Source organism: Cannabis sativa, chromosome 2 (assembly GCF_029168945.1).
Source record: "Cannabis sativa cultivar Pink pepper isolate KNU-18-1 chromosome 2, ASM2916894v1, whole genome shotgun sequence".
NCBI classification, from domain to species: Eukaryota; Viridiplantae; Streptophyta; class Magnoliopsida; order Rosales; family Cannabaceae; genus Cannabis; species Cannabis sativa.
This window is the reverse complement of record NC_083602.1, coordinates 19,180,017-19,198,437: the sequence shown is the minus strand read 5'-3', so window position 1 is coordinate 19,198,437 and position 18,421 is coordinate 19,180,017. Positions and strand designations below refer to the sequence as shown.

Below are 18,421 nucleotides of genomic sequence, written 5' to 3'. Positions count from 1 at the left end.
TCTCTAAAATATTTATTTTGCTAATTTTATTTATGAGTATTATTATTGAATATTATTGGTGTCCAATAGGTAGCACTTCACAATTGGTTAACAATATTGCTTAAAATTTATTTTGACATGATAATTAAATACACCTCCATATAACACTGAAAAAAAAAAATAGTAGGCACTAACAGTATTTTTTTTTGGCAATTATTAAGTAAATAGTAAATAGGATAGAAGTTTTTTTGAAGGAAAAATAGGATAGAAGTTAGGGGATGATATTAAACAAGTAGGCGCGTGCAAAACATGGTAGAGTCGTAGAGGAAGTTGAGAGTCAAATCGGATCGAGTTATTTATGATTTGTTAGAGTGAGGTAATAGTTGCAGATTTTTATGATTTTTTAACAAAAGGTGCAACTAATTAACCAACATTTACTATTTATTTTCTAAATTATTATCAAATTTAGTTTATAAAAATTCTAATTAGGATAAAATTTATGTTTAATTTATTTAAATTTATTATTATTATTATTATTATTATTATTATTAGAAAATCCTGAAGTAAAAATTATTTATCTTTTTTTTTACTAATTTACCAAACAAAGATATTACTAGAATTCTTAGAAGAAAAAAAAAAAAAACCAATATGACAAATTTTTTTATTTTATTGTTTGAAAGAAATTTAAAATATTTTTTTTTAGATATGAAGATTGGATAAAAAATTATAATAACATTATTTTTTTAGATGAGTGGAATGAATTATTATATTTTTTTAAAAAATAATAAACATTACTCATGCACATTTAATACAAAAAAAACATAAATATATATAAAAGATAATAAAAAAATAGCCTAAAATTAATTTTACTTTTTATTCTAAAACAAAATTTAAAATTTGTTGAAACACGTTAATCCCAGCCTTTTTAATTTTTATTTTCCTTTAAAATCTAAAACTAATAACTAAAATAAATAAATAAAACCTAGAACAAAAATAAATAAAACAAATCTATAATTAATTAAATTGATTGAATTATAACGAAAAGAATCAAATTAAATTTCATAGTCTATTTTAGAAACCATAACTCAAAATCATAATGGACACCTATTAACGCAAATTTTTGTTAATTAAATATTTAATACCTTTACGTAATAAATGTATTATAGAATTTAATAATAATAATTAATGAACACGAGATATTTTACGTAGTTTTTTTCTTTATGGTGTATAAGATGACAGTTATTTTTATTAGGATCTATACAGTTATTATTTTTTATATGTATATTTATTTAATTATTTTATGTTTATTCAATTATACTTATGTTAAAGTTTTTATAATTATTTGAATATTTAGAAATTAACACTAATAATTATAAAAAAAAAGTGAAGATAGAACAAAATTTTAAACTTCTTCTAATTTTTAGTTGAGTTACAATTATTTTGGTTAGTAAAAGTATGCTATATCAAGTGTATTCAATATATCATAAGTACAAAAAGAGCGTCCGCTCCCTGTTTGCTCTGTGGCGGTTTTTTCTTTCTTCTTCCTTAATCGTGTTTATCCAATTAACAGTCTCTCCTTCTTCTCCGATCGTGCGTAACCTCCATTAAACTGCCATCCCACCTTCAACCTCCACTCCGACCCCATGATTTCCATCCCCTACCAATTCTCCATCAGTATCTCCACGATGGAAAATCACCATATATACAGGTTCTTAGTCTTGACAAATCACTCATACCCTAACTTTCTACCTATGGAGCGAATCCTCAAAGATATGTCTTCCCAAATTCAACTCACTGAGAAAGAAAAAGTTGTTCATGAAATTGGAGAATCAAGCAACTCTGCCATTCCTACCATCTCTGAATGGAGTGTTTTTGCCTATGTTCTAACCCACAAAAAAATCAACACAGGTGCCTTCATTCTTCAAATGTCTGATCTCTGGTCCAAACGTTTTGAAGTCACCATAACAAATCGAAGGGGCTATTTTCTGGTTCAATTTGGCTGTGCTGGCGATACACAGAGGACTCTTTATCATCAACCTTGGCATTTCAATAATCAGCCCATTATTTTTGTTGCTATTTCTAATTTTACAATTCCTATTGAATCCAACTTTACTCACATTTTCCTTTGGGTTCAGGTTCATGGTCTCCCATTTCTAAGCAAAAGCAAAGTCTTGGTTGATAAAATTGGGTCTGATATGGGTGAATTTCTGGAGGTTGATGATGAATCTTTAATGGAGGGTTGGGGCTCTTTTATGCGCGTCAGAGTTGATATGGATGCTACCCAACCCCTCCTCCGTGGAACCTTCCTCAAATTCATCAACATGAATGATAGTTTATGGGTTGATTTCAAATATGAGTCACTACCTGATTTTTGTCACAAATGTGGAAGGTTGGGACATACTTATCTGAGTTGTCTGCAATTTTTGGAGGTAGAGGACAATAGTGGTGATACTTCTCTTCCTTATGGAGTTTGGATGAAAGGTGACCCTCTCCCCCGTCCTGGTGTTGGCCGTCCTTTGCGAGGAAGTAAAGCCAACAATGTGGCATGGCCTTTACTAACTCGTTTTGTCCGCAACACCATACAACAAGCCTTACAACCTCCCCCGAACACCATACCAGCATCTTCCCATCAAAATCCCATAATATCAAACATTACAAAAATCCCACCACAACTCATCACCAACACAAACCCACATTCCACTGCCCACCCATCTATCTAATCCCCCCAACATCTTGCCAAAATTAACTTTGCCAACACACTCTGCTCATGGCTCACCCATAATATCAACTCCTCCTAACACTACCATAGCTGACAATAACCTTCCTACTGCTACTCATACTTACAAACGCCAAGCTGTCCATACTGGAGATTCCTTGCGATCTATACTCAAACGCTGTCGACTACAGAATACTGCTGAAAGTTCCTCCAACCAAGACCTTATGTATACCATGATGGACACTATTGAATCCTCAACTGTCTTGCCTTCTGAAGCTTCAGATGACATTGCAGCCTTTGTGAATGACCAATTATCAACACATTCTGCTGATTGAGCAACACCCGCCACTCGCCATGATTGCTATAAGTTGGAATGCTCGGGGGTTGGGGAAACCGAGCAAATTCCGTCAACTGCGCCTGCTTAATTCTCAACAGGCTCCCCCATTTATTGTTTCTTATGGAGACAAAGTTACCTACTGGGTCTATTAATAAGATTAGAGCTGCTTTGAATTTTCCCAATGGCTTTGAAGTTCCTAGGAGGGGTCTTGGGGGTGGATTAATGTTGTTATGGAAAGATAATATTGATGTAACTTTGCTGAATTATTCAATGAATCATATTACTTGCTATGTTCAATGTGACAATATTCCCAAGTTCTATTTTTCTGGTTTTTATGGTGCACCCGAAACACAACTAAGACCTCATACTTGGAGAGTTCTCAAGAGACTTGCTGATATTTCCCCTATTGACCCTTGGTTGGTAATGGGGGAATTTAATGAAATTTTCTCCCCTGATCTCAAAGTTGGTGGTGCCACTAGAGACCTTACATTCATTGATAATTTCCATGAGGCAGTGAATTATGGTAACCTCTCTCGTTTGGATTATACTGGGTGTGACTTTACTTGGACTAATCGGGCTCCTGGTTCTCTACACATTAAAGAATGTCTTGATTATGGATTTGTTAACTCTTCTTGGCATAATGTTTTCAATACCACAACTCTTCACCACCTGGACTATTATTCTTCAGACCACAGGGCACTCAAAACTGAATTCCACACCAGCAATGACCCTCCTCTTAACCAGAAATTCAGATCACGTTTTCGCTATGAAGCTCTTTGGCTCAACGATCCTGAATGCAATGAAATTGTTGATCGACATTGGACTATTTCTGACCATAATTCTCTACACCAAGTTGTTCAGAATATTCACACTGTTTCCTCACATCTGCAATCATGGCACATTAATAAATATGGTAATATCAAGAGGAAAATATCTGATGCTCAGAAAAAAGTCTCAGATCTCAGAGCATCTGATCTCTCTAGTCAAGCTTTCTTCTATGATCTTCATCAATCCGAACGAATCCTTGATGATCTTCTTGAGCAAGAGGAAACTTATTGGCACCAGCGTTCTCGTATTAATTGGTTAAAAGCTGGTGATGCTAATACCAAGTATTTTCACTCCCGAGCTTCTGGTAGAAAAGCCAATAACCACATCAAAAACCTTCAGACTAATAATGGAGAGTTAGTGACTGATCTGCAAGGTATTTCTGGCTGTTTCCAGGACTATTATGCTAACCTCTTTGCCACTGCTGGTGTTGATGCTACTGCTATGGATCTTGTTTTGGATACTATTCCCACAACCATTACACCCGAAATGAATTTCATTCTTCAGCAACCCTTTACAAGTGATGAGATACTAGCTGCTTTAAATAGCATGGGAAATGACAAAAGTCCAGGGCCAGACGGGATGTCGGTTATGTTTTTTACTAATCATTGGAGTACCATTGGTCCTCATATCACTACTGCTGTTTTGGATGTATTAAATAATTGCTCGGATCCCTCATGTATCAACAAAACTCTCATAACTCTCATTCCGAAAGTCAAGCATCCTACCTCTGTCACGCAATATCGACCCATCAGTCTCTGTAATGTCATCTACAAGCTCATTTCCAAGGCTATTGTTCTCAGGATGAAGCCAGTTTTGCACTTAGTCATTTCAATTTTCCAAAGTGCCTTTATCTTTGACCGGTTAATTATTGATAATGTGTTGGTTGCCTATGAATTGCTTCATTGTCTACGCAATAAAACCAGGGGTAGAGTTAGCTATGCGGCCCTTAAACTTGATATGAGTAAAGCATTCGACAGAGTAGAATGGCATTTTTTAGAGCGTGTTCTATTGAAAATGGGGTTTGGCCACGGTCTTGTTGGGCTTATTATGCGATGTATCTCTTCAACAAGCTTTTCATTCCTTATTAATGGTCATGTTACGGGACAGTTGCAGCCTCAACGTGGTATTCCACAGGGAGATCCACTTTCCCCATATCTCTTTCTTGTCTGTTCAGAAGCACTTTCTCGGTTGCTGCAATTACATGAACAGCAAGGTATGCTTACGGGGCTCGGTGTTACTAGACAAGCTCCTAAAGTCTCGCATCTCCTCTTTGCGAATGATAGCCTCCTATTTTGTCGTACTGATGCTCGTTCTCTTGCTGTGGTTAAACACACGTTGGATGTTTATAGCAATGCTTCCGGCCAACTCATCAACTATGATAAGTCAGTTATGTCTTTCTCTCCAAACACTTCCACAGCAGATCAGAATGCATTTAGTCTCCTCCTTGGAATGCCTATCTAGTCTTGTCATGAGCAATATTTGGGTCTTCCCTCCTATACTGGGCACAATAAGAGTGAAGCGTTTAATGAAATCAAGAATCGTATTTGGAAGCTTCTTACGGCTTGGCAAGAAAAGCTCTTTTCCATTGGGGGGAAAGAAATTCTTCTAAAAGCTGTGGTCCAATCTATACCTACTTATGCTATGAGTTGTTTCAAGCTTCCTGTATCTTTCTGTAACAGTATTGAGAGCATGATGGCTCGTTTTTGGTGGGGTTTCAAAGCAAATGGTCATTCTATACATTGGAAGAGATGGAACTACCTATGCCGAAGTAAACAAATGGGAGGCCTTGGATTCCAATCTTTTATTGACTTCAATCAAGCTCTCCTTGCTAAACAAGCTTGGCGCTTGCTTGATAAGCCTGATTCGCTTCTTTGTCGAATTCTCCATCACCGTTATTTTAGCCGTACTGGTTTTTTACATGCCAAGTTGGGCAACAATCTCTCTTATACATGGCGAAGTATCCATTGGGGTAAAGAGCTCCTTCTTGACGGTCTTATTTGGAAAATTGGCACAGGTACTTCTGTTCGTATCAATGACTCCTGGCTCCCGGGGATTACCAACTTTAAACGGATGCATCTCATGAATCCTGACAACAATCTCCATGTTTCTGATCTTATCACCACCGATCGTACTTGGAATATCACTGCCCTCAAGAGACACTTTCTCAGCATTGACATAGACCGTATATTGCAATTGCCTTTATGCCAATATGCTTCTGAAGATAAACTCATATGGCATCACTCAGCATCGGGCATATACTCTGTTAAGAGTGGTATCATCTGGCGTCTTCCCTACGAGAATCTCGATCTCCTTCACACTCTCAATCACAAACCAGCTGGTGGAATAGGTTTTGGAAGCTCAAACTACCCCGCAAGATCAAGATTTTTGCCTGGCGTACTCTCCACAATGCACTTCCCCTTGCTGCTAACCTTCACCATCGACATATAATAGATGATCCCAAATGCTCAAGATGCGCTCACAGCAATGAATCTATTAACCATGCTTTCTTCCTCTGTCGGGCTGTGAAGAACCTATGGTATAAACTTCCCTTTGCCATTGATTTTTCTGGTTTGGTTAACAATAACAGCAATGATTTTCTTCATCTATGTTTCTCCCGCCATGATGATGCTCAATTGGAGACTATCCTCACTCTCATGTGGTTTATTTGGTATGATCGGAATAAGACACTACATCAATCCTATAGTCTTCCACAATCTGTCCTTTTAGACAAAGCAATGGCCTATCTTTATGAATTTCGTCAAGCTACTACTACTGCTCAAACCCAGGGGACCTCTTCACTCAGAGATTAACCTTGGCAGCCTCCCCCTCACGGTTTGTACAAACTCAATGTTGATCTTTGCTTTAGATGTTGACAATCAACAGATGGGAATTGGTGGTATTGTTCGCAACTCCAATGGTCATGTCATTGCTGCAATTTCTTTGCCAATTAAAGGGAATTTCACTGTCAAAGAGATAGAAGCAAAAGCCATCTCCTACTGCCTTAATTGGCTGCATCACATTGGCTGCCAGATCCACTTCATTGAAACTGATGCACTCATAGTCTCTCAGCATGTTAATACTCCTCAGCAACATTATGGGCGATTCAATGACTTAATTAATGATATTATTTGTCAGATGTCCTCTTTCCCCGGTATCTCTATTAGTTATGCTCCACGAAGCGCTAACTTTGCTGCTCATGGTCTAGCTAGATATGCCTTAAGGGTGGATTCTGATATTGTTTGGAGGGCTGTTTGTCCTAGCCCCATTGAAGCTATTCTTGTAAATGAATTTGTTCATTAATAATAATAGCTTTTCTCTCAAAAAAAAAAGTATGCTATATCAAAACTAAACCAACCGAAAAACTCCCTGTTTAAAATTGTTTTGAGTAGGCCATTTTTTAAGATAAAGTTGGAAAAAAGTGTAAATTTTGGAAATAAGTTATATTCTACAGTTTCATCACTTTTTCTTTCCAATTAATTTATCTTGTCATCTATTGGAAACTCGGACAATATTTATATATAATAATAATTTTTTATTAAAACTTTTTTTAGTATTATTTTTCTTAATCTATTAAATTTAAATAAGTACTGTTTTGTGTTCTTGTTGAAGAAAACACAAGTTTTAAAATAAAAATAAAAAGAAGCAATGCGAAACCAGTTTCGTAGTTTTTAGTTTTATTGTATCACACATTTGTTAATTTGAATCTTCTTCCTTTATAATAATATCTTTGTTCGGGATCAACTGAAAATGAAGCGAAATATGTTAGCCTCTGAAATAGAGGATGGTGTTCGAATTGACTTTTGTTCCAATTTGCAGACACGATACATGTGGGAGAGGTCAGCTACTGAATCTGTTGCCAGATCTGATAATATACATATAATAGGGTAAGGCAATGTATATCCACAACCTCGTTTAATCTATGCCTGAATGGATATCAGATTAATAGGCTTACCCCCAAATGCGATTTAAGGCATGGAGATTCTCTATCCCTTTATCTGTTCATATGGGCGGCCGAGATTCTATCGCGTATTCTTGAAAGGGAACTAGACAATAGAACCATTAAAGGAATCAAGTGGAGTAGGAATGGTACTCGAATTTCCCATCTATTCTTCGCGAATGATCTTATTCTTGTGGGTAGGGCCACGTTGGAGGAGGCTAAGGGTATTTAGAGGTGTTTGGAAAAATTATGTGACTAGTCGGGACAACGTATAAATAAATTGAAAATTTCTATTTTCTTCAGCAAGAATACCAGCGAGGGGATGAAACATAATATCAAGAAAGAACTTGGCCTTAACATTGCCGCTAGAAATATTAATTATAGGGGGCTCCCACTGTTTCATAGTTGAAATAAAGATCCAAACTTTAATTTCATTCTTGATAACCTAGTCTCCAAGCCTCATGGGTGGAAGTTGAAATTTCTCTCTAAAGCAGGTCTAGCTACTTCCGATCAAATCAGTAGGCCTCTCCTTACCATTTTACGCAATGTAAACAACGAAGCTATCTAATAGGTTGCTTCTAAAATTGATGGTATGGTTAGGGATTTTTGGTGGGGTTGTGAGTGGGGAAACAAGGGTATCTACTTGAAGGCTTGGGATCATATTTGTTTGCCAAAGTCTAGAGGTGGTCTTGGCTTCAGGAAAACTCAGGAAATGAAACGTGCACTTCTGGAAAATGGGACTTGGCTCTTCTTACTGGAGATCAGTCACTATGTTATAAGGTCCTAAGTGCTAAGTACCTGAAGGGAAGATCGTTCTTGAATTGTGCCTACAAGAGCTCAGACTCTTGGTTCTGGAAAAATGTGGTAAAAACTAAGGTAATCATTAAACCGGGTGCCTATAAAATAATTTCAGACGGGAAAGATACTAATATCTGGGAGGATCCGTGGATTATGCATGGCAAAGATTTCTACCCTCAACCGAATTGCAATTGGATGGAGGGTTTGGAGAAAGTAACAGACTTACTAACTGAAAATGGGGACTGGAATTTAACTAAGATACCAAGGGAGGTAAACCTAGAGGTCAAGGTACGGACATGTGGATTTGGACTAAAGAGTCAAATGGTTTATTCTCTACTAAGTCGGCCTACCTGGTTCAGACCTTGAATCAGGCTCCTCATTGCAGTTTTGCTCCGAGTATGTGGAATAAAATTTGGAATTCAAGAATTTTGGAGCGTCACAAGGTGCTTTGGTGGAGCATTCTCTCTAAAGCTCTGCCTATTCGCTCCATTCTGGCTAAAAGGTTGCATATTGAGGATGTTTCCTGTCCTTTTTGTAGAGAGAGTGATTAAACGATGGAACACATTTTTCTCTATTGCAACTTTATCTTTCACCTTTGAAGATCATCCCCATGGGTTGTTTTCCCTATCCTGGAATCTGGAGCCCAAATGTGAGATTAGGTTTAATTTCTCTAGAGTTTAAAGACTAGAGGTGTGAACGTTCAAGAACTTTTCCTATATGCTTCAATTGTAGTTGACACAATCTGGAAAGCTCATAATGAGAAGGTGCATAATAATTCTATATGTTATACTAAACAGTATATTGACTCTATTTATATGTGCTACGCAGATTATGGTTCATGTTTGTTAACTTCTCTGATGACATCTGAGTCTCCCGCTTGGTCCCCTCACCTAGATGACTAGGTCAAAATTAAATGCGATGTGAAAATTGGCTTCGATTCGATGTACGTGGTGGCTTTGGTTAGAGATAATAAGGAGACAATTTTGTGGGCAACATCAAAAGTGCTCAACTTCTCCGACCCTCTAATTGGAGAAGCGATGGCTTGTCTGTTAGTTGTGGAATCAGCGGTCTCGAAGAAGTACTATTTTGTGATGATTGAGAGTGACTCCGAGAATGTTATCAATGCGTTGAAGGGAATTTATTCCTATTGGAGCATCGATAACTATGTGATTCAATGTAAACAATTCTCAATTCTATTCATTAGCTGTAATTTTATTTCTATTTCTATCACATAATATGATTAAAACTTTTGTCACGAATATAATTAGAATAGTCGATCTTGTCGAGATTCCAAATAATATTTTATGTAATGACCATGAAGTCTAATTTTTAGTTTGAGGAAATTACACATACTCTGGGATTTTAAAAGTTTTATGATAAATATGGCACATTTAAGTTTGACCAATTTATATGGTATTTTTTTGTTTTTAGGTCTTTTTATGGTATTTGATATGCCATATATATGTAATAGGTTTTTAAATCTCATATTTAATGTTTTTATTTGTTTAGGAAGTTTTATTTGTTATTGATGCCGAAAAATTCACCAGAGTTTACTGACGGTGCCGAAAAAGTCACTAGAAAAGCGGTCGGTGCCAGAAAAGTCGCCGCAGTTCTTTGCCGACACCTTAGGAAAATTCGTTAGAATTGGCATTTTTCGCCGGAAAAATCACTGAAAAAATCACCAAGAAACCGGTTTCTTGGTATTTTTCCGTTGACAATGCCAATTCTGACGACTTTTCTGATGCTAGCAGCTACTCCGGCGACTTTTCCGGCACCGACAGCAAACTTCGAAAAAGTCATCAGATTGGCATAGTCGCCGGAAAAATTACCAAGAAACTGGTTGTTGGTTTCTTGATGAAGAAACCAGTTTTTTGGTGATTTTTCCAGTGATTTCTCTGACGACAATGGCAATTCTGACGACTTTTCTGGCATTGGTAGCAACTTTGAAGACTAATACACCGACAGCTACTCCGGTGACTTTTTCAGTACCGACAGTAAACTCTGGGAAATTCGTCAGAATTGGCATTGTCGCCGAAAAAATTATCGAAAAAATCACCAAGAAACTGATTTTTTTTCTTCATCAAGAAACCAATTTCTTAATGAAGAAACCAGTTTCTTGGTAATTTTTTTTTGTATTTTTTTTCTCTATTTGGTTGATTGATGAAACTAGTTTCAATTATTTTCAGTGTATATCATTTTTATTTTGTTTTCATAATCTTTATTGTTGTTGTGTAACAAAATTAGTTCCTTCATGAAGAAACTACATTTTTGGTGAAGAAATCGGTTTCTTGATGAAAAAACCAATTTCTTGGTGATTTTTCTAGTGATTTTGCTGGCGACAATACCAATTCAGATGACTTTTTTGACGCCGGCAATAACTCCGGCGATTTTTCCGGCACCGACATCAAACTCCAGAATAGTCGTCGGACTTGGCATTGTCACCGGTAAAATCACCGAAAAAATCACAAAGAAATCGGTTTTCAAGAAACTGGTTTCTTCATCAAGAAACCAGTTTTTGGGTAATTTTTCCAAGGACAATGCTAATTCTGACGACTTTTTCGGCGCCGGCAGAAACTCTGACGACTTTTCCGGCACCGGCGACTACTCCGACGACTTTTTTCGGTGCCGACAGTAAAAACTCCGGCGACTTTTCCGGCACGAGTGACAACTTCGCGCGATCACTATAGTTTTATTTGTTTTTATTTTTTTTAAAAAAATAAATATGAAGGGAATTTTAATATTTTTTATGGTAATTTAATTAAGTTTTTATTTTTTATGAATTTTAAATTCATATTTTTTTTAATGTTTTATATGTTTTTTTTTTTTGGGTAAATATTATTTTGGACCCTCTGTTTTACAAAAGTTACCAATTAGACCCTGTGTTTTGTTAAATGACAAAATGGACCCTGTATTTTCTAAAATAGTACAAATAGGACCCTGAATTGATTTTTTGTCAAAATAAAGTTTAATTATAATTCGATCTAAAAAGTGCTATATGACAAATCTGTTTGCATTTTTTGTATGTGTTCGTATTAAGCATTGTCTTCAAGTTGGTTGTATTAAAAAAAAGTTATCAAAAATTAAGCTCAGGGTCCTATTTTTACTATTTTAGAAAATACAGGGTCCATTTTGTCATTTAACAAAATACAAGATCCAATCTGTAACTTTTGTAAAACACAGGATCCAAAATGCTATTTACTTTTTTTTTTTTTAAAAAAAAAAAAAACTATATTTTTAGTTTGATTGGTTAGATAATGTCATATTTAGTGACATTTACCTTTTATGCCATATTTATCATAACCTTAATAATTTTTTCCATATTTTAAAAAATAGCCTTTTTAGTTTTAATCTAAATTCGCTTTTATTAAAAAAAGAAATAATCTCCCCTCACAAATACAAAATTAAAGACACAACAAAATTAGCAGTTGCATTATTTTCGAACAAATCAAGGGAACTCATAAACGCCACTAAGCTATCCAGGACATGAACAATTGAGCTATAGCTTGGTTGACAATTATTTTTTCATACATGAATTAAAATTTTGAAGGCTTATTGTTTTGTTCTTAACATTTTTATCTAAAACTCTCTGTATATATGTCAATAGTTCACGGTGATACTTAGCTAAATTTTTTAGAGAAAAGTGTAAAAAGTAAAAGATAATAGGTTCATTAAGTGTTGAAAACATAAAATAGCGATTTTCCCGTAAATATTCCTTAATTTATTTATTACCCCACTAAGATTTCGTTGTTTTCCTAGCAAAGTAAACGACAATCGTGAGACACTTATCTCTTTCGGTAACACTTGTCATCTATTCACTCTGTTCTCGTACCACGTCTTGTTCTTCCCCTTCTCTTCCATGCACAATGCCCACCTGGAGCTTGAGACCTCTGCTTCTCTCTCTTCTGATAAAAATCATGGTCACGTCATTCACCACCGACCCACCATAGCCGCCATAACCACAACCACCATAATGGAAGAACAAGATAAGAAGTACTTCTATTACAAACCCATTCCCGAACCAGACTGGTTCACAAAGCTAGTGCTTCTCCAAGCCGAGTTGATCCACAACTCATTGTCGTTTCTCTTCTCACCTGTGATTTTCCTTATGTCCCTTGTCTCCGACTCGTACCGCCGCGCAGAGAAGACAACTGTCTCTATCGAGACGGCGGTTCAGAAAGCCCCAACTGTCCTCACCCATGGGACCATCGCATTGCTGAAGCGATTGGGGTTTGGGATTGTCGGGGCCGCCTACGTCTGCATGGTTCTGCTTCTTGTTATGATTTTTGCTGTCGTTTTGGGTGTTGGGTTGGTCCGATTTTGGGTGGAAGAGCCTGTGATTTTGAAAGAAAGGTTGCATTTTGATTTTACCGAACCTCACCCAAGAGCAATGTTCTCGTTCGGGAATTGGCAAGGGTTTGAAATGGGTCAGAAGAAGAAACCAGTTATGGGTGTTCCAATGGGTCATACATTCTCCGTCTCTGTTGTACTTCTGATGCCTGAATCTGGTTTCAATAGGGAGGTTGGTGTATTTCAGGTATCCACAGTTTTGTTTTGTGTTCCTATTTCTCAATTTGTTTGTGCACCATTTATTAAGAATTATGATGCTTTTATCAACCGAAGAGTAATGAGTTTTTCTTTTTACTTTTTATTTATTTATTTATTTTTTTTTTTATGAATATAGTTCTTTGAACTTGGTTATTACATCGTAAAATATCTAAAATATTATTCAAAAGAAAAATCTCAAATATTGGTGTATTTGTGTACCGAAACTATTTGTGAATTTGTTTGTGTACTGTGAAGGCCAAAATTTTAAGAAATTGGAAAAAATGTAACACTTAAAAAAGTGTGACTATCTTATTTTAGATTGGAACACCGATATCTTGAATAGTTATAAATTAAATTGGACTAAAAGTTTCTTAAGGTGCATGAGTGCATTCCTTTGATAGGGGCATTGTAGAAGATACGGAGACAAAATCAAAAAAGTTTTGGATCTGTTCGGTACAAAATAAAGTTTAATTTTCATATGAAAATAGTACAAAATAACACCCTTTAAGCTAATTCTGTAACAGCCTGTTTTTTTTCCGCTATTATTTTATACCATTATGACACCTGATGTTTAGCACAATGGGCACCTTGTAAATGACCAGCTATAATTCATAATTATTTTGAAATTAAATTTTGCGAGCCAGATAATTCGACGCAATATGAGATTTTGGATAGATAGCGATAAGCACTACTAGTGGTTTTTAGCAGTTTTTTTTAAGAAATACATTTAAATTTTGCAAAATACAGCATCTTTAATTTACTCTTTATAAAAGAGGCTAAATATGTATTATTTTTTCAGTTGAGTGGAGAGGTTTTATCCACCGATGGTCACGTAATGGGAAAATCAAGTCTGCCTTGTATGTTACGTTTCAGAAGCCTACCAGTCCGATTAGCAAGAACTTTTATTATGAGCATACCCCTAGTACTTGGAATAGCTGGTGAAACACAGAAACTAACCATTGAAATACTGAAATACAAGGAGGGATATCCAAGAACAGGAGCTATAAGAGTAATAATGAGTCCAAGAGCTGGAACCCATTTTCTCCCACAGTTGTATGAATCTGAAATTGTCATGAAATCAAAGCTTCCATGGACGAAAGAATTCGTTCGAAGTTGGAAATGGACATTCTATGTGTGGTCATCTCTGTACACTTACATTATTATTTTGATTGCTATGTTTTCTTGTTGTAAATCAGTCTTCTTCCCATTTTCGGCTGCAATCTCGGGCGACCTTGGTGAGAGAGGAGCATTGGCAGGTGAACCAGCTATGGATCATCCACAGATGAGTGGTGATGAAGGAGAAGATGTTTCAGAGATGCTGAGAAAATGGAGGCGTGGCAGAAGCAAGAGAAAGGCTTTATCTTTGCCAGAAACTGTTGGCTCTTCTGCCTCATCCTTTACTATAACAAGAGAAGAAAGTAGTGCAGCTGGTGATGTAGATGTAGGGGACTCAGAATCAGTGTGTTTAGATCAAGAATGACTTGGTTAATTGGTTCAACTGTTTATTAGTATCAAAGTTTTTGTAAACATTGCTTGGAATTCTTTAACAGATATCATAATAACGAGAATACTTTTATGTACTGAATTACTTTTCCTACTTGTATTGATCGTAACTTTCCTTTTTTGTTTCTTCTTTGCCTCGTAAATTTTTTCCACGTATGAGGAAGTTACAATGCAGATTGGAGGACCTTGATCATATGCCACATTATCATCAGATATTGGGCTGAAATTCAAACCTTCAAATTCAACTTAGTACTACAATCTTTTTGCTATGGGGGCGGGAATTGTGTTCTATAACTACAAAAGTGTGTTTCAAATTTTTTATTTTTATTTTTATTTTATTTAGGAGATTTTTCACATATATATATATATATATATATTTATTTATTATATCTCTTGCAAGTTTTTGACTTTACCAGCACATCAACATAAACTTTCATGTTCTTCCCCACTATTTTTTTGAACATTTTATTGACCAAGGGCATGACCTTGTATCAGTAAATGCCAGTCTAAAAGCTCTGTGTGCTTTTAGTCAACCACATGCATTTTTATCTAATTGTAATTAGAGTATGTATGCATGAAGCTTAGGAGTTCGTAACTCGAAGTTGCGTCAACCATCTGATCAATTCGCAAAAGTAGAAATCGGTCTTAAAGGCAAGCCTTATTTAAATCTATAAAATCTATACACATTCTCCATGTTCCACTAGGCTTTGGGACCAAAACCTGATTGGCTAGCCATATGTGATATAGAGCTTATTAGAGGAAGTCGATGTTTGTTAGCTTTTCTACTTTTATTTTTACTACTTTCCCTTTCACTGGATCTAGAGGTCTTTACTTTTGCCAGAGTGGATCTGCCTTAGGATCTATGTTCAGTACGTGACAGATCACATGAGGACTAATTTCGGCCATCTCAAAATGATTCCAAGCTAATACATCACTGTTCTTCTTTGACTTTGGAGACAATCCTTTCTTTAACAGCTAGAGGTAGATTCTTTCCCACCTTGATGACTTTAGTAGGATCTTCATCATTGATGCATACCTTTTCTACCTATTCTATAGTTTCAATTATCCATTCCATGCCAATCTGTGGATCTAGCTTATCCTCTTCTCGGACCACCCCTAGTGCTGGCTGAGAAGATGTTTTGGCTTCTGTTATGTTTCCTTCCTAGACCATGAGGACAGTTTTAGTTGAAACATTGTAGCAACTTCTTACACTCTTTTGGTTTCCTCTGATTGTTCCAATACTTCTAGTATCACTTGGGAATTTCACACATAGATCGCGGATGGATGTTACCGCCCCAAAGTCGACTAGAAAAAGTTGTTCTAGATTGATGATATAAGTTGTTGGACAATCAACTATCATAAAGGTGATGTACTTGAAAGAGGACACCGCATTATTTCCAGAGACCACTACGTTTATTCTCACTGCAAGTTGTATCTTTCCCACTGGGATCAAGGTGTCTCTGTTGAAGCATTGTAATTGAACTAGACAAGGTGATCGATTCGTTTCCACTAGACTGATAGCTTTAAAAGCATCTTTGAAAATGAAATTGACTGAGCTTCCATTGTCTACAAGAATTCTGGAAACTCTTTTGTTAGCAATATGTGCTTCTATTACCAAAGGGTCGTTGTGAGAAAAATGCACATGCTTGGCATTATCTTCCGTAAAGGTTATCGAAAGATTCACAATCCAAGGGCGTTGAGCAGGTGATTGTACCAAGTGGCAAGTTTCATCTTATTCCAATTCATTTAAGCAGTTTTTTTTGTTCATTCTGGGTGCTTCCGACAATGTGTGAGCCTCCAAAAATGGTTACGACATGGCCATCTAATGTTGGTGGTGTAGCTTCGGGAGGGTATGGATTTCTAAGACCGGGAGCAATGCAGGTCTTTCTGTTGGAGCATTCTGTACCCCTTGAGGGCCTGTGGGTTTGGAGCTTAAATTCAAGGAACTTGTGGATGACCTACTCCCTTAGGAGGATTAATTGCTTAATGTTGTCCTAGAATGAAAAGCTGGCCATGTGCTACCCTTTGTCCAGGACAAATGACTGATATCCTTACCCAATTGGATGGATGTCCATTTTACACCAATCTTTGATCTCATCCCTTAGACAATCACATTCATTAGTGGTATGCCCGATATCACCATGGTATTTGCACCTCTTCTATAGGTCTCTTTTCTATCTTCCACCCTTGTACATTGGTGGAGGCTTCTTGTAATGGGCCATGTTACAAGTTTCCTTATAAAAATTTTCACGAGTATCGACATGGTTGGTGTACTCGGAGTATCTTGATTCTTGAGTCTTCCCTTTCTTTGTAGAATCACTTCGGCTTGGACCCTTGGAACCTCTTTTGCTTTGAGATTGGCTTACATTGGACTCTAGAGCTTCTACTTTTTGGTTCGTTTGTCCGGGAGCAACACTGTATTCAGTTTATACCACTCCAAACCTGGAAAAATTAGCCTGTGTAGCTAGCTATGCAAAAATACTTGGTGCATAAACTGTGGGAGTTGAGAGGGTTGTTATCGGAGCGAAAATTGATGGAGTTTTCATCTGCGAAGATGGGGCAGTTGTTGTTGGGTTTTATGCCCTAAATAAAACTCATTTCAATATAATCAGATTTACTTATTAATAAAGATCAGAAATAACATTTAATGTTGCATGGTTCACATGATTTATTTCATGATTATATGTACATAAGGTATGAATTCTATTTAAGTCCAGTACATATGAATTTGTTAATGGTTATAGTGTTGTCAGCACAGTGGAATATAATCTTGATTATATGTTCGAAAGTTTATTCCCTGATTTGTCAGAACACGGGATTTAGACTGGCATGGTATAATCAGCGATTGGTATTCTTACACCTTGGATAAGTGGTATGTCCTTTCCAGGGCATTGGCAAAGTTTACCAGTATCGAATGTATGGAGTATACATCGGAAAGGGCCGATATTGAACTTTGATTAGATTTGTTAAAATTTACCGTAATATCTATTCAATTCAATATCACCTGTTGATCCTAGATAAAATGATCTTAATCCTGATATGTTTAGGTTCGATCTCAAGAGTATTATACATGTTCTTTGATTTGTTAGTTAAGCCTACTTTTGGGTCAGGGTGATACGTACATTTTGGGAACATGATAGTGCAATTGAGTGGGAGCGCTAACATAAATATGGAATCTATAGCTTCTATCTGACAAATAGAAAGTAAAGGATGATTTCCTTCGAGCTTGACCAAACGAAAGTAAATGATGGAGTACTCATTTCACTTAGCTGAAATATCATTTATACGGGGTTAAGTGTTTTAAGGATAAAATACATTGTAGGGTGTTACGGTAATCTAAACCCTTTACAGTGTAGATCATCAATATAGAGGATCATTGATCAAATTAGGATTATAACAATGGATAACTAATGACGTATCTATATCGTGGAACATATAGAGCGTTCTATATACTGAGAGTGCAATTCTAAGTTCTATGCGTGGATTCAACGAAGAATTAATAAGTCAGTGAATTTAAGATATAAATTCTTGATCTGCTTATTGGAAGCTCAGATATATAGACCCATGGTCCCCATACTAGTTGAGACCATACTGCTTGTAAGACTCAGTTAATTGATTTTGATTAATCAATTATAATTCTAAAGTTAGACTATGTCTAGTTTATGAATTTTCACTAAGCAGGGGTGAAATTGTAAAGAAAAGAGAATTCTAGGTTTATTTATTAATTAAGAGACTTTATATGTCTAATTAATAAATATATTAAATGACAATATTATTT

The 18,421-nt window shown here is 36.1% G+C and overlaps 1 protein-coding gene across 1 annotated transcript; it reads left to right on the top strand.

The window, feature by feature from the left end:
* The first annotated feature begins 12,399 nt into the window (after window positions 1-12,399).
* Window positions 12,400-14,737, top strand: LOC115718489 (seipin-1). The gene is made up of 2 exons (XM_030647287.2): window positions 12,400-13,129; window positions 13,940-14,737. Exons 1-2 carry the CDS (start codon window positions 12,452-12,454, stop codon window positions 14,618-14,620), a joined length of 1,359 nt encoding a protein of 452 aa, XP_030503147.2. The 5' UTR covers window positions 12,400-12,451; the 3' UTR covers window positions 14,621-14,737.
* The last annotated feature ends 3,684 nt before the right edge of the window (window positions 14,738-18,421 follow it).

What these genes read in the sequence shown, in the direction of transcription:
- LOC115718489 (XM_030647287.2), top strand. Translation starts at nt 12,452, where the DNA reads ATGCACAATGCCCACCTGGAGCTTGAGACCTCTGCTTCTCTCTCTTCT. An exon ending in GGGAGGTTGGTGTATTTCAG is followed by an intron (nt 13,130 to 13,939) that starts GTATCCACAGTT and finishes TTATTTTTTCAG; the next exon opens with TTGAGTGGAGAGGTTTTATC.